The following is a 15,809-nucleotide window of genomic DNA, read 5'->3' as shown; positions in this document are numbered from 1 at the left end:
CTGGCAGTTTCAATGAAAGAGATTGATTTCAAGACTTTTGCTGTTGATTAACATTTGTTTCTGTAAAGCATGCTGCTTTGCTCTGATTTCCCAAAAACATTATAAACACTTGATTCACTGTCTTTGAATGCGTCTGTGAATTTTCTTCACTTCCCTGAGGCCTGTTTGTCCCACTGTAGAATTTCACATTGCAACTTGTTCAGTCTAGTACGTCTTTGCCAGCTCTTGGCTGCCCAGTTGGTTCTGTATCCTTTTTCTCTCCTCAGTTCTTTGACCAATATTCTCTTGACCTGAGCTCAGTGCACTTTGTTTTTCCACCTTGATCTCTTTTCCCTACTTCATTTTTCTGGCATCATCTATGAGTATCATTGGTCGCAATTGTTTTAATTATTTTCGGCACTGGCCACACAAGGGCAGCCTCATGTTAAATAATGCAAACAATTCCCAATCATTTTGGTTTCATGAGCAATGCCACTGGAGATCCATTGTAGTTTGTTGTATCACATTTCTGTAATTAAACAGCATATGCTCCAACTTTTTGTGCACAGTGCTGATATATGTGTGGTGCTATAAATAAGCTCACAGGTACCAAACTAGTAAACAATTAAGATTTATAAGGGAGCAGTAAAGTGCATTATATATATTAAACAAAATATTGGACGATGAATGGGATCCAAGTACTAAATTTGAGCATGCTAATCAGGCAGTTTGAGGCTGTAAGACGTTTGCAGTGGGGTAGATTACAAGCTAAGGAATTTCTGTAACCCTTGGGAATATACAAAGAACAAACAAAGAAATGTACAGCACAGGAACAGGCCCTTCGGCCCTCCAAGCCCGTGCCGACCATGCTGCCCAACTAAACTACAATCTTCTACACTTCCTGGGTCCGTATCCTTCTATTCCCATCCTATTCATATATTTGTCAAGATGCCCCTTAAATGTCCCTATCGTCCCTGCTTCCACCACCTCCGCCGGTAGCGAGTTCCAGGCACCCACTACCCTCTGCGTAAAAAAATTGCCTCGTACATCTACTCTAAACCTTGCCCCTCACCTTAAACCTATGTCCCCTAGTAATTGACCCCTCTACCCTGGGGAAAAGCCTCTGACTATCCACTCTGTCTATGCCCCTCAATTTTGTATACCTCTATCAGGTCGCCCCTCAACCTCCTTCGTTCCAGTGAGAACAAACCAAGTTTATTCAACCGCTCCTCATAGCTAATGCCCTCCATACCAGGCAACATTCTGGTAAATCTCTTCTGCACCCTCTCTAAAGCCTCCACATCCTTCTGGTAGTGTGGCGACCAGAATTGAACACTATACTCCAAGTGTGGCCTAACTAAGGTTCTATACAGCTGCAACATGACTTGCAAATTCTTATACTCAATGCCCCGGCCAATGAAGGCAAGCATGCCATATGCCTTCTTGACTACCTTCCCCACCTGTGTTGCCCCTTTTAATGACCTGTGGACCTGTACTCCTATGAGGTAATTTGCTCTTGTAAAAAAAGAGCTTTTAATTCTACAGTTTTGAACCAACCAACTCAGTATTTCAGAGTCTTAAGCAATGTTTTTTCTCTTGTAATAAGGCAACTAATGTGCATTTCTATTCTAGCTGGTATAGGCCAAAGCTTAATTTGCTCTTAGATTTGACCCCTCCTTCCCTGAAACCACACACGAGGGATGTTATTGCCCTTAATGGGGTAATGGAATGGGCATGTGGTTGATTCTTTAGGAAAAGGGGATGAAGTGAGAACTGATTCAGGTGAGCTGTTCACCTCAGGAATTCTAATCTTCAAGATTGAAAATGAGTTGGAACTTTTTTTGGGGGGCCAGTGGTGGTGGGATGGTATCAGTGAACAAAGAAAAGTACAGCACAGGAACAGGCCCTTCGGCCCTCCAAACCTGCGCTGACCATGCTGCCTGTCTCTACTAAAAACTTCTAACTTCCCATCCTATTCATATATTTGTCAAGATTCCCCTTAAACATCACTATCGTCCCTGCTTTCACCACCTCCTCCAGCAGCGAGTTCCAGACACCCACTACCCTCTGTATAAATAAAAAAAAAAAAAAAAACTTGACTCGTACATCTCCACTAAACCTTGCCCCTCGCATCTTAAACCTATGCCCCATAGTAATTGGCCCCTCGACCCTGGGGAAAAAGTCTCTGACTATCCATTCTGTCTATGCCCCTCATAATTATGTAGACTTCTATCAGGTTGCCCCTCAACCTCCTTCGTTCCAGTGAGAACAAACCAAGTTTATTCAACCGCTCCTCATAGCTAATGCCCTCCATACCAGGCAACATCCTGGTAAATCTCTTCTGCACCCTCTCTAAAGCATCCACCTCTGCATGGCTGCGGAGCACACTATCTTCTGGTAGTGTGGCGACCAGAATTGAACACTATACTCCAAGTATGGCCTAACTAAGGTTCTATACTGGGTGGCGCAGTGGGTTAGCACTGCAGTCTCACGGCGCCGAGGTGCCAGGTTCGATCCCGGCTCTGGGTCACTGTCCGTGTGGAGTTTGCACATTCTCCCTGTGTCTGCATGAATTTCACCCCCACAACCCAAAGATGTGCAGGCTAGGTGGATTGGACAGGCTAAATTGTCCCTTAATTGGAAAAAATGAATTGGGTATTCTAAATTTATTTTTTAAAAACTAAGTTTCTATACCGCTGCAACATGACTTGTCAGTTTTTATAATCAATGCCCTGGCCAATGAAGGCAAGCATGCCGTATGCCTTCTTGACTACCGTCTCCACCTGTGTTGCCCCTTTCATTTACCTGTGGACCTGTACACCTAGATCTCTCTGACTGTCAATACTCTTGAGGGTTCTACCATTCACTGTATATTCCCTACCTATATTAGACCTTCAAAAATGCATTACCTCACATTTGTCCGGATTAAACTCCATTAGCCATCTCTCCGCCCAAGTCTCCAAACAATCTAAATCCTGCAGTGTCCTCTGACAGTCCTCATCGCTATCTGCAATTCCACCAACCTTTGTCGTCCGCAAACTTACTAATCAGTGAGCAATATGAATGGGGATAAGATGTGTTTCTAGAAAGGAGACTTTTGAGGGATATGATGATTTCTCCACATTTTGGGGTTACTTCTACCCAGAAACCTGAGAAGCAGGTGATTGACACTGGCAGCCTGAATATTCTGCAGCACCCAACTGTTCAAAGCGCCTCTCTCCCTGCGAGGGTGGAGTCCCACAATACTGACTGCCTGCCTGGGTGGGTGCAAGCTCAACACACAAAGTTTGATACCATCCAGGATAGACCAGTTCACCATGATGGGTGCCTCTGTCAATTGTCTCTAACATCCACTTCCTCAACCACCAGCACACTGATTACAGTATATACAAGCTAAAGGATGCACTGCAGCAACTTATCATGGTTCTTTCTGAAAAAAAGAGACACGTTGCTGAAGCTTTTTGTCTTGCACTCAGGACAAGTGCAAGAATGCCAAATCTCATAATTTATACACCAGGAGAAAATATTCCTGGTTCATTGGCAAATCGACTGGTCAATGCATTGCCATGGTGAAAGCATGGGGCGATAGGCTCAGGATTCCAGATATTTCAAAAAAGGTGCAAATCTTGAACATATTCCTTTTATTTGCAGAGAGTGGATCTCTGCATATGAATGTATGTTGCTTTTAACAAGGGTAAATGAGCCATATTATGAGCTTGACTGGTTGTTAGTGCAGCTAAAAGCACACTGGATTGTTCAGCAAACTCGGTACAAACACAATCACATTAACACATTTTGTTTTGAATTTTGCAAGTTCAATATGGTCTGTAATCCTCTTCCTCCCTGAGACCTCTATGCTGAGTAGAGCAGTAATGACATGGGGGCACAATCACCAGAAGGATAGCAGTGGTTAGAGTGGAAGCATTTGGACAGCTTGAGGTTGAGTAATAAATACAACTTTGGTACCACCGACATCCCGAGACCAAACGCAATGGCTAAGTAGTGTTGTGGCATGGGCTGAGCTTTCAGAGCCCTTTCCTCAACATGGGGTTTAGATCTAATCAGGCAAGCAAATGCCAACCTTATTCCGTGGGTGGTGTCTGCCTTTTTGAAACCCAGCATTTTGAGCCTAGTTAATGAAAGGAATAATCCAAAGTAATGGTGTCAGTTAGCATAGCACAGTATTTATTAATGAAAAGTGTTTAGCATATTAAGATTAGTGGCTGTATAATAAAACAAGCTTAATTGAATGAAAACTTAATGTGGATTATACTTTGAATCAACGTAAGTAGGTGTTGAAATTGTGAAGGCCATTAGGCTTAAGTGCAGAGTTAGATCTATTGCACTGGACTCAAAAGTTTAGGGAGATAGGGGAAGTAGTGTGTTGCTGTTCAGCAATCTCTAGGAAGCAGGCCGATTTGAAGCATTCGGCTAGCCAGTGCAATACATTTTTGTTTCAGTGCAGTGGGTAGAGCAGATGAGGAATGTTCAAAACATCAACTGTTCCTGATGGTGAAAGCTCCGTTACTGATGCCACCACATTGTTCTGTAGGGACCCAGAGCTGGCAGTGCCCCCATTGGGAGTCACCATATCTACAGAAGATAGATTAGTTTCTTCATCTCGTCACTCAGGCGGCAGCTTTGAAACTTCCATTTCAAGCCACTGAAATCAGCCTCCTCCACTTTGTATTTCTCCCGATGTTCATCATGCTGCCTGTCATTTGTCCTGGGAAATGGAAGCAAACATTTCACACAATTTGCCAATTGGCATTAATTTGTTTTAGTTTTATCAAATCTGTTATAAGCCCATTTTGACCCAGACCCAAATATGCTATAGTAACGGTCACTACTGCATTGGCAGGATGAACATGTGACAGTTTTCTGTTCTTGTCCTGGGCATGGAGGGTGGCTGGACTACCTACATTTTTCACTAACTCAGCAGCTAACTTGGTTGGTGTCCAGATGTGTCTCGGTGTACAGTACAGGTGTTTCACCATGCGAGGCTGTACATTGGAGGAGCTATTCTTCATTCTCATGAGGTACCCATCATGCCTTTATGAAGGAGTTGATGAACGGCATAAAAATGTTTTTATTGGAGCAAGAAAAATCATTTAACTTTTCCCTTAATGTCTCAAGTGTGGCCTCTCGCTGGGGTACAAGTTAGAGAGCTAGGACCTTTTGGGGGGGGGGGGGCAATTGACTCCACTCGATGGCGGTGAAGTGCAAGACACTTAACTCGTGTTCTGATAAGCAGGAGTGGGTTGATGGGGAATCCGGGAAGAGTTGCTCTCTTTTTAGCTGCTACTCATCGTTTGTACTGTTTTTGGCACAGGCTGGGAATGTGAAAGTATTCTGTTGAGAGAATTTCATTTCTATAGCACCTTTCAGGACCTCAAAGTCTTAAAGGGCTTTCAAATAAAACTTAATACTGCCTGAAGTGTTGTCACTGTTGTAGGTAAACGTGACAATTTGCACACAGCAAGATCCCAAAGCCCGTTGTAATCTATTGGGATAACATTGGGGGACAAATGGTTACCAGAACAGTGGGAAGTCCTCCCCTATTCTCTTAGTATTCCATTTAGGGAAGGCGGTACCTCCTATTCCATTTAGGGAAGGCGGTACCTCCAACAGTACAACACTCCCTCAGTACCATCACCTGACAATGCAGTAGTCTGTCAAGAATGCCCCTCTGACAGCAGTACTCCCTTGGTATTGTCCCTCCAACCGAACCAAATCTTGCTGAGATATGAATTAACGTGTCATGTGCCGCACAGAAACAGACCGTTGAGGCTTTCCCTACCCCAGAGATAACCATGCAGTACTAACCAGCTCCGGTGGACGACTAACCCACCTGATGTGAATTCAACTCTTGGGAAGCAGATAAGAGTTTACTCACTCAAACAGATTGTAGAGGAGGCGTTCGGAGAGAGCACAGAGGGGAAAGAACAACTTGTAGGTGATCTTGGTGCTTTCGTCTACCAAAAGGATGCCTGTCACTTGGCGGATGTGCTGGGAGGTGATGGTATTGCAGTACAAGTCTATCAGCGCTTTCTCCAGTTCCTAGGAATTAAAGCATTATATTGTCAGATAGGATATTGTGTAACACGCACTTGCCTCTTTTGAGTTTGAACACCACTCCAGAAACATAAGCACAGTAGCCAACTGACATTCCCAGTGCAGTACTAAGGAAGTGCTGCACTGTCAGAGGGTCAGTACTGAGGGAGTGCTGCACTGTCAGAGGGTCAGTACTGAGGGAGTGCTGCACTGTCAGAGGGTCAGTATTGAGGGAGTGCTGCACTGTCGGAGGATCAGTACTGAGGAAGTGCCGCACTGTCAGAGGGTCAGTACTGAGGGAGTGCTGCACTGTCGGAGGATCAGTACTGAGGAAGCGCTGCGCTATTGGAGGCTCAGAATTCTGGAAGTGCTGCACTATCGGAGGGTCATAGATTATCATAGAATTTACAGTGCAGAAGGAGGCCATTCGGCCCATCGAGTCTGCACCGGCTCTTGGAAAGAGCACCCTATCCAAGGTCAACACCTCCACCCTATCCCCATAATCCAGTAACCCCACCCAACACTAAGGGCAATTTTGGACACTAAGGGCAACTTATCATGGCCAATCCACCTAACCTGCACATCTTTGGACTGTGGGAGGAAACCGGAGCACCTGGAGGAAACCTACGCACACGGAGGATGTGCAGACTCCACACAGACAGTGACCCAAGCCGGAATTGAACCTGGGACCCTGGAGCTGTGAAGCAATTGTGCTAACCACCATGCTACCGTGCTGCCCGATTAGTCAGGATTAAGGGAGCACTGATGGAGTGCCACACAGCCTGATATTCACAATTGGGGGATGTTGCACTGTTGGGGGATCAGGATAGAGGAAGCAGTGCACTGTCAGAGGGTCAGTACTGAGGGAGTGCTGCACTGTCAGAGGGTCAGTGCTGAAGGAGTGTTGCACTGTCAGAGGTTCAATACTGAGAGAGTGCTGCACTGTCAGGTTCAGTACTGAGGGAGTGCTGCACTGTCAGGTTCAGTACTGAGGGAGTGCTGCACTGTCAGGTTCAGTATTGAGGGAGTGCTGCACTGTCAGGTTCAGTACTGAGGGAGTGCTGCACTGTCAGAGGGTCAGTACTGAGGGAGTGCTGCACTGTCAGGTTCAGTACTGAGGGAGTGCTGCACTGTCAGAGGGTCAATACTGGGAGTGCTGCACTGTCACAGGGTCAGTACTGAGGGAGCACTGCACTGTCAGAGGGTCAGTACTGAGGGAGCGATGCATTTGGGGTTTGCTATATCTGTCCTGGGAATGTTTGATGGGGACAGTGTAGAGGGAGCTTTACTCTGTATCTAACCCCGTGCTGTACCTGTCCTGGGAGTGTTTGATGGGGACAGTGTAGAGGGAGCTTTACTCTGTATCTAACCCCGTGCTGTACCTGTCCTGGGAGTGTTTGATGGGGACAGTATAGAGGGAGCTTTACTCTGTATCTAACCCCGTGCTGTACCTGTCCTGGGAGTGTTTGATGGGGACAGTGTAGAGGGAGCTTTACTTTGTATCTAACCCCGTGCTGCACCTGTCCTGGGATTGTTTGATGGGGACAGTGTAGAGGGAGCTTTACTCTGTATCTAACCCTGTGCTGTCCCTGTCCTGGGAGTATTTGATGGGGACAGTGTAGAGGGAGCTCTACTCTGTATCTAAGCCTGTGCTGTACCTGTCCTGTCCTGCTGTACAGAAACCTCAAGCAAGGCCTAACAGTAAGTGTGTAGGAGTTCTGGTGTATGACAGTACAAAGGGGTATGGATTTTTGGAATTGCCTGGAATGAGAGGATTCCGTTGCGGCTTCTGTCAAACTTATCAAAGGATCTCTTGTAGAGAGCTTGTCTCCTCTTGCAGATGGAGCAGTACTTCATGATGTAGCCTTGAGGTGAAAGAGCTGAAATACAAAGGCGGCATTTAAAAGATCTTTACACGCTTTGATTATTGCAATTGTCACATGAATGTTGAAGCCCACAAGATTTTTCCCTTTTTATGCTCTTGATCCCAGTGGAGGCATAGCATAGGGTAAGATACAGAGTAAAGCTCCCTCTACACTGTCACCATCAAAAACTCCCAGGACAGGTACACCACGGGTAAGGTACGGAGGAAAGCTTCCTGATTTGGAGGAAAATGTAACTGGTCTGATTAGTAAGTTTGCAGACGACACAAAGGTTGGTGGAATTGCGGATAGCGATGAGGACTGTCTGAGGATACAGCAGGATTTAGATTGTCTGGAGACTTGGGCGGAGAGATGGCAGATGGAGTTTAATCCGGACAAATGTGAGGTACTGCATTTTGGAAGGTCTAATGCAGGTAGGGAATATACAGTGAATGGTAGAACCCTCAAGAGTATTGAAAGTCAAAGAGATCTAGGAGTACAGGTCCACAGGTCATTGAAAGGGGCAACACAGGTGGAGAAGGTAGTCAAGAAGGCATACGGCATGCTTGCCTTCATTGGCCGGGGCATTGAGTATAAGAATTGGCAAATCATGTTGCAGCTGTATAGAACCTTAGTTAGGCCACACTTGGAGTATAGTGTTCAATTCTGGTCGCCACACTACCAGAAGGATGTGGAGGCTTTAGAGAGGGTGCAGAAGAGATTTACCAGAATGTTGCCTGGTATGGAGGGCATAAGCTATGAGGAGCGATTGAATAAACTCGGTTTGTTCTCACTGGAACGAAGGAGGTTGAGGGGCGACCTGATAGAGGTATACAAAATTATGAGGGGCATAGACAGTGGATAGTCAGAGGCTTTTCCCCAGGGTAGAGGGGTCAATTACTAGGGGGCATAGGTTTAAGGTGAGAGGGGCAAGGTTTAGAGTAGATGTACGAGGCAAGTTTTTACGCAGAGGGTAGTGGGTACCTGGAACTCGCTACCGGAGGAGGTGGTGGAAGCAGGGACGATAGGGACATTTAAGGGGCATCTTGACAAATATATGAATAGGATGGGAATAGAAGGATACGGACCCAGGAAGTGTAGAAGATTGTAGTTTAGTCGGGCAGTATGGCCGGCACGGGCTTGGAGGGCCGAAGGGCCTGTTCCTGTGCTGTACATTTCTTTGTTCTTTGTTTGTTTGTTCTACACGGTCCCCATCAAACACTCCCAGGACAGGTACAGCATAGGGTAAGATAGAGTAAAGCTCCCTCTACACTGCCCCTATCAAACACTCCCAGGACAGGGACAGGTACAGCATGGGATAAGATACAGAGTAAAGCTCCCTCTACACTGTCCTCATCAAACACTCGCAGGTCAGGCACGGCATGGGGTTAGATACAGAGTAAAGCTCCCTCTACACTGTCCCCATCAAACACTCCCAGGACAGGTACAGCACGGGGTTAGATACAGAGAAAAGCTCCCTCTACACTGTCCCCATCAAACACTCCCAGGACAGGTACAGCACGGGGTTAGATACAGAGTAAAGCTCCCTCTACACTGTCCCCATCAAACACACCCAGGACAGGTACAGCATGGGGTTAGATACAGAGTAAAGCTCCCTCTACACTGTCCCCATCAAACACTCCCAGGACAGGTACAGCACGGGGTTAGATACAGAGTAAAGCTCCCTCTACACTGTCCCCATCAAACACACCCAGGATAGGTACAACAGGGGGTTAGATACAGAGTAAAGCTCCCTCTACACTGTCCCCATCAAACACTCCCAGGACAGGTACAGCACGGGGTTACATATACCGTAAAGCTCTCTCTACACCTTGAAACATTGAAGAAAGCCCCCCCTCCCCCTCACTTGCTGTGAATGAGTAATATCCGCATAACCACCAGAGCGATCAGTCATTTTTATGCAGCGCACTCTTGAGTGCTGGAATGATTTGTTATCTTCAATCATACTCTCGAGGCCTGCAATGAGTCCTGAGCCAACAACCTGGAAAGATGATCGTGCTGCCATTGCTCAAAGTCGACAAGATAGTGACAGTTTTGTTGAGAGGGCACAAAGCCGTGACTAAGACACCCAAGCAGTTGCAGATGCTTCGAAACTCCTGATGTTGAGTTTCTTATCCATGACTCTGGGTTGAGTGGATACGTACCTTCTAATAATCTCATGTCCACTGGTAACTTGAACCTGCTGATCTGCTTGGAGAGTGCGAGGCGGGACTGGATAAGATTGTATTTCTTCCTCTGCGAATGATTAAACAGCACAATGAGCGGTGTCCAAACACTCTGGAGTTTCTAAAAGATAGCCCACTGCATCAGAAACCTTTACGGCAACCTCTTTAGACCCAGCTTAGTTTTACATTACAGCAAGCCCTCGTTTAACATTGCCCGTTTAATATTGTTTTGTTTTATTGTTGGCAAGTTCATGGGCCTTTAATCTGATTGAGCGTCGTGAGATTCCTTTCATCGTCGTTTCCTGCATGACTCGATTGGTGCTGTTTTGGAGTGGCTCCTTCTGAGGTTCGAGCATTTTTAAAGAACGTGGATTGTCGCAGCTTCAGCACACCAATTCTGCACCAGCACAACCCACACGGAGATCCGACTTTGGGTAGGATCTGGCTTGTGAACAGGAATGCAGGCCCAGGAGTGGGAAGGGGGGGGGGTGCTGTGTAAAGTAGTCAGAACTCAGTGACAGAGGGATATGGGAGAGGTTACAATTCGGAGCATTGAGTTGGGGGAGAATCTGAATCGAGCAGGAGGTTCAGGGGGTGGGAGCTTTGGGATGCAGGATCCGTGCCAGCAGGTGATACTGTAAGTAGAAAGTTACATTTCTCTCCTTTATATTTCACAAGTTATTTCATTTAGCAATGTAGGAATTTAGCAATGTAAAATATTTCAACTAGAAGGGTATAATGTTTTCTAAAAATATTAAAAGGTCCGACAGAAGGTAAAGTCCTACAGAATCCCGTACCAGCCTCCCCGAACATGCCGGAATGTGGCGACTAGGGGCTTTTCACAGTAACTTAATTGAAGCCTACTTGTGACAATAAGCGATTTTCATTTCATTCATTTTTTCAGAATGTAACTACAGTTTTATGGGCCCAACGTTTCACTTAAAGTCCTTGATTATCAAGAACGTAAGTGAGTACTTGCTGTAATTGGATTTATATCACAGAAACAGACCACTCGGCCCATCTGTTCCATGCCAGTGTGCATGCTCCACAGGAGCCTCCACCCACTTTTATCTAACCTATCTCTTTCTCCCCCATGTGCGAAGCCGGAAACATTTCCAGTGCCTGCGACCAGCGTGTGCGCAGGAAGTGTCTCCAGCTACAGCTCCTGGAAGCCCAGGTTTGGGAGCTGGAGCAGTGGCTGGGGACACTGTGTCATGGATAGCACGTATAGAAAGGTGGTCACACCGCAGGCTCAAACGCCACAGGCAGGAAGGGAATGGGTGACCAGCAGGCAGAGAAAGAGCTAGGCAGGCAGTGCAGGAATCTCCAGTGGCCATTCCCCTGCAAAACAGTGATGCCATTTTGGATACTGTTGAGGGGAATGACCCCTCAGGGGAAAACAGCAACAGCCAAATTTCTTGCACCACGTTTGGTTCTGCTGCAAAGGGAAGGAGTAAAAAGTGTGAGAATGCAATACTTATAGGGGATTGTAAGGGAACTAGATAGGCGTTTCTGTTGCCGCAAGCGAGACCCCCAGGATGGTATGTTGCCTCTCTGGGATCATGGATGTCTTGGAGCGGTTGCAGGATATTCTGGAGGGAGAGGGTGAACAGCCAGTGGTCGTGGTGCACATCGTTACCAACGACATAGGTTAAAAAAAAAAGAATGAGGTCCTAAAAGCAGTATGTAGGGAGTTAGGAAGAAAGTTGAGAAGTCAGACTTCAAACGTTATGTGTTGGCAGGGCCCATGAGGGAGATGGGGTGGGGTGGGCGCATGGAGATTTTTACACCCGAGGGACCGGGAGTATTCGTTTTTCTCCCCAATGCTCAAGGTCTTTTCAAGGATTGACTTTTTGTGGTGAGAAAGGCGCTGATGACTTACGAGGGTGGAGTATTCGTCAATTGTGATCTCGATCACGCTCCGCATTGGATGGACATGGTATTGGAAAACGGGGCAACCCAGAGGTCGGGGTGGAGGATGGAAATGGGGTTGTTGCCAATTAGAGCTTCTGTGAGAAGATAGGGAAGGTGATTGAGGAGTATGTGGGGTTCAGTTGCACGGGTGGTGGTTTGGGAGACTCTGAAGGCCAAGATAGATAGGGAGGAGAGGGAGGAACGGCAACGATTGCTAGAGGATATTTTGGAGGTGGATGGGAGGTATCCGGGGGATCTGGGGCTCCTGGCAAAGAGGAATAAGTTGCAGGCAAGGTTTGACCTATTGTCCAAGGGGAATGTGGTGCACCAGTTGAGAAAGGCGAGGGGGCCAGTTTGCGAGTATGGGGAGAAGGCAGGGCATATGCTAGCAGGTCAGCTTCGCAGGGAGGTCGCAGCAAGGGAGATGGTTTGGGTGCAGGACAAGACAGGGGAGTTGGTGGTGGCTCTGGAACCAATTAATAAGAAGTTGGAGGAGTTTTATAGGGACTTGTACAAGTCAAAGCCACCAGAGGAGGAGTGGGAGATGAGGGAGTTTCTGGGCGGGTTAGAGTGCCCGAGGTTATGTGAGGTGGAGAAGGCAGGGCTGGAGGAGCCATGGGAGTGGAGGAAGTGAAGGTATTAATTGGGAGGATGCAGGCAGTGAAGGTGGCGGGGCCAGATGGGTTTCCTGTTGAGTTTTGTAAAAGATTTAAGGATAAGCTGGCGCTGTTGATGGTGGGAATGTTTGAGGACGTGATGGACAGGGGGTCTTGCTGCAAAAAATGGGACAGGCATCGATCTCGTTGTTGCTTAAGAAGGACAAGGATCCGGTGGAGTGTGGGTCATACAGGCCCATATCTCTGATGAATGTGGTTGGAGGAGTGCCTTCCGAAGGTGATTGGGGAGCACCCGACGGGGTTTGTAAAGGGAAGACAGTTGTCCTCGGATGTGAGGATTGAGATAGGGTTGAAATTTGCATCGTGGGCAGCTGTTGTGCAAGGAGCCAATGGCGTGCGTGTGCACAAATAATATGAATTCAGGGTACTTTGCATTACACCGGGGTACGAGGCAGGATCCCCCATGTCCCCGCTTCTGTTTGCATTGGTTATAGAGCCCTTGGCCGTTGCGCTGAGGAGCTCAGGGTTGTGGAACGGGATAGTGAGGGGGAAAGGTGGAACATAGAGGGGGCGATTCTCCGATATTGAGGCCAAGTGTTCGCACCGTCGTGAACGCCGTCGAGTTTCACAATGGCGCAAACAGGGCCCGGACACGACCTGGGGGCCAGCATGGCGCTGGAGGGGTTCATGCCTCTCCAGCATCCTTACACGGCGCCAAATGGGCGCCGCGCCAACCCGCACATGGGCCACGTCATCCTGCGCATGCGCGGGGAACGTCTTACGCATGCCGGCCCCGCACCAACACGGTGTTCTGGGGCCGCGCGCGGAAGGAGGTAGGTCCGGGGGGAGAGGCCGGCCCGCCGATTGGTGGGCCACAATCGCGGGCCAGACCCCATCGGAGGACACCCTGGTGAAGGAGCCCCCCCCCGCGTTCCCGCAGAGTTCCTGCCGGCAGCGACCAGGGGAGGACGGCACCGGCGGGAACCTTTCGTGTCGTAGCTGCCGTTCTCCGAGCGGCCCGGGGCGAATCGCGCGCCGCTGGTCTCCGGGGTTGGGAGAATCGCGTGCGTGGCGCGATTCGCGCGGCGCCCTGGCAATTCTCCCACCCGGCGTGGGGGGGGGAGAATAGCGCCCAGAGTGTCCTTATATGCTGATGACTTGTATATTTCAGAGCGAGATCTTCGGTGGGGAGCATAATGGGGTTGTTTCAGAGATTTGGGGCGTTTCCAGGGTACAAATTGAATTTAGGGAAAAGTGAGTATTTTATGTTCTTCTCTGCGGGAGCGGGGGGAGGGGGCATTCTGTCTTACAGCATCTCAATTTAGGTATTTGGGGGTGCAGGTGGTACGGGACTGGGCAGGACTCCGGAAGTTTAATTTCACTAGCTTGGTAGGGAGGGTGAAGTCTGACTTGTTGAGGTGGGATAATCTCCCTTTGTCGTTGGTGGGCAGGGTACAGGCAGTAAAGATGAATATTTTGCTGCGATTCTTGTTTCTGTTTCAGTGCTGGCTGGTCTTCTTGACCAAGGACTTTTTTTAGTGGGGTGGACAGGATGAGTGCCTCATTTGTTAGGGCGGGGAAGATGGCTAGGATTAGGAAGGTGATATTGCAGAGGGGACTGCTGGTGAGGTGGGGTGCGGGGCTAACCCTCCCAAATATGATAATACTATTGGGCGGCAAATGCAGAGAAGATTCAGGGATAGAATAGGGAAAGGTGGGTGAGGGTGGAGGCGGGCTGTTGCAAGCGGCCGGTATTGCGGGTGCTGGCAAAGGCAACGCTCCCAATGGCTCCAGGGAAATATTTGGTGAGTCTGGTGGTGGCCACATTGAAGATATGGAGGTAGTTTAGGCAGCATTTTAGGTTAGGAGATGGGTTGAGGGTGACGCTGATTAGGGTGAATGATGGGTTCGAGCCGGGGATGATGGATGGAAGGATCCAGGGGAGGGACGAGAGGGGGGTGAAGTATTTGTTTCTGGGAGGGCAATTCATGGATTTGGAGGAGCTGAGCGAGAAGTTTGGGCTGGAGCGGGGTGAACGTTTTAAGGTATATGCAGGTGCAGGACTTTGCGAGGAAGGTCATTTCTGGAGGCGGTGCTGTCAATGGGGGTGCGGGGGGGGGGTTGGAGAGGGAGGGTCTTGATTAATAAGGGGATCAGGGGTTACAGGGAGAAGGCAGGAGAATGGGGATGAGAAAGTATCAGCCATGATTGAATGGCGGAGCAGACTCGATGGGCCGAGTGGCCTAATTCTGTTCCTATGTCTTATGATCTTCTGGTCATCTCGGTGATCTATGGGTGGATTTTGGGGGGTGTCCATGGAGGGGGTTTAGGCGGATTGGAAGGAAGAATGGAGCAGCGCTGGAGGAGGGGTTGTGGTGTGAGGTGCTGTGAAGTAAACGTCTCAACCTTGTGTGCGAGGTTGGGGCTGATGCAGCTGAAGGTAATGTACAGGGCACACTGTACAAAATCTAGGACAAACCGGCTGTTCAAGGGGGTGGAGGAGGTCTGTGAGCAATGTGGGAGGGGCCCTACGAACGATGTGCATATGTTTTGGGCCTGCCCAAAGCTGGAAAAGTTTTGGAGGACGCTGTTCAGCATCATTTCGAGGGTTCTACAGGTGGAGGTGGAGCCCGGTCCCCTGGAAGCCATGTTCGGAATGTTGGACCGGCTGGAACTGCAGGCAGATGTTTTAGCCTTCGCCTCGCTGTCTGCTCGCAGGCGGGTGTTGTTGGGGTGGAGGTCAGCTTAGCTGGAGTTTTTGGCCTTAGAAAAAGTGAAATGTGCTCCTGAGGGGGTTTGGGGGAGGGGGGGGGGGGGGGGAGGAGGAGAGTGGTGGATTCTCCAATAGTTGGGGTTTGTTTATTTTGCATTTTGGGGAGTTGGTTGCCGTTGACTGCTGAGTGATGGGGGGTGGGGGCCTAATGGATTGGGGGATCTAATAATAATGTTTGTTGTTACTATTTATTTATTATCACATTAACACTGCAATGAAGTTACTGTGACAATCACCGAGTCGCCACATTCCGGCGCCTGTTCGGGTAGACAGGGAGAATTCAGAATGTCCAATTCACCTAACAGCACGTCTTGTGGGAGGAAAACAGAACACCCGGAGGAAACCCACGCAGACACGGGGAGAACGTGCAGACTCCGCACAGACAGTCACCCAAGCCGGGAATCAAACCTGGGACCCTGGCGCT

General features: G+C 48.4%; 1 protein-coding gene across 1 annotated transcript in view; it reads right to left on the bottom strand.

Annotated features, from left to right (window-relative positions):
- Positions 1 to 4,141: 4,141 nt before the first annotated feature.
- Positions 4,142 to 15,809, bottom strand: part of LOC140387021 (uncharacterized) — a 53,083-nt gene continuing 41,415 nt past the window's right edge. The window contains exons 4-7 of the mRNA XM_072469999.1: positions 10,061 to 10,151; positions 7,795 to 7,913; positions 5,876 to 6,039; positions 4,142 to 4,705 (exon numbers count right to left, since the gene is read on the bottom strand). Coding sequence (XP_072326100.1) covers positions 4,573 to 4,705; positions 5,876 to 6,039; positions 7,795 to 7,913; positions 10,061 to 10,151 — 507 coding nt within the window. The 3' untranslated portion in view covers positions 4,142 to 4,572. The remainder of the gene's footprint in view (positions 4,706 to 5,875; positions 6,040 to 7,794; positions 7,914 to 10,060; positions 10,152 to 15,809) is intronic.

This window comes from Scyliorhinus torazame, chromosome 12, assembly GCF_047496885.1.
Source record: "Scyliorhinus torazame isolate Kashiwa2021f chromosome 12, sScyTor2.1, whole genome shotgun sequence".
NCBI classification, from domain to species: Eukaryota; Metazoa; Chordata; class Chondrichthyes; order Carcharhiniformes; family Scyliorhinidae; genus Scyliorhinus; species Scyliorhinus torazame.
This window is presented reverse-complemented; position numbering and strand designations above follow the sequence as displayed.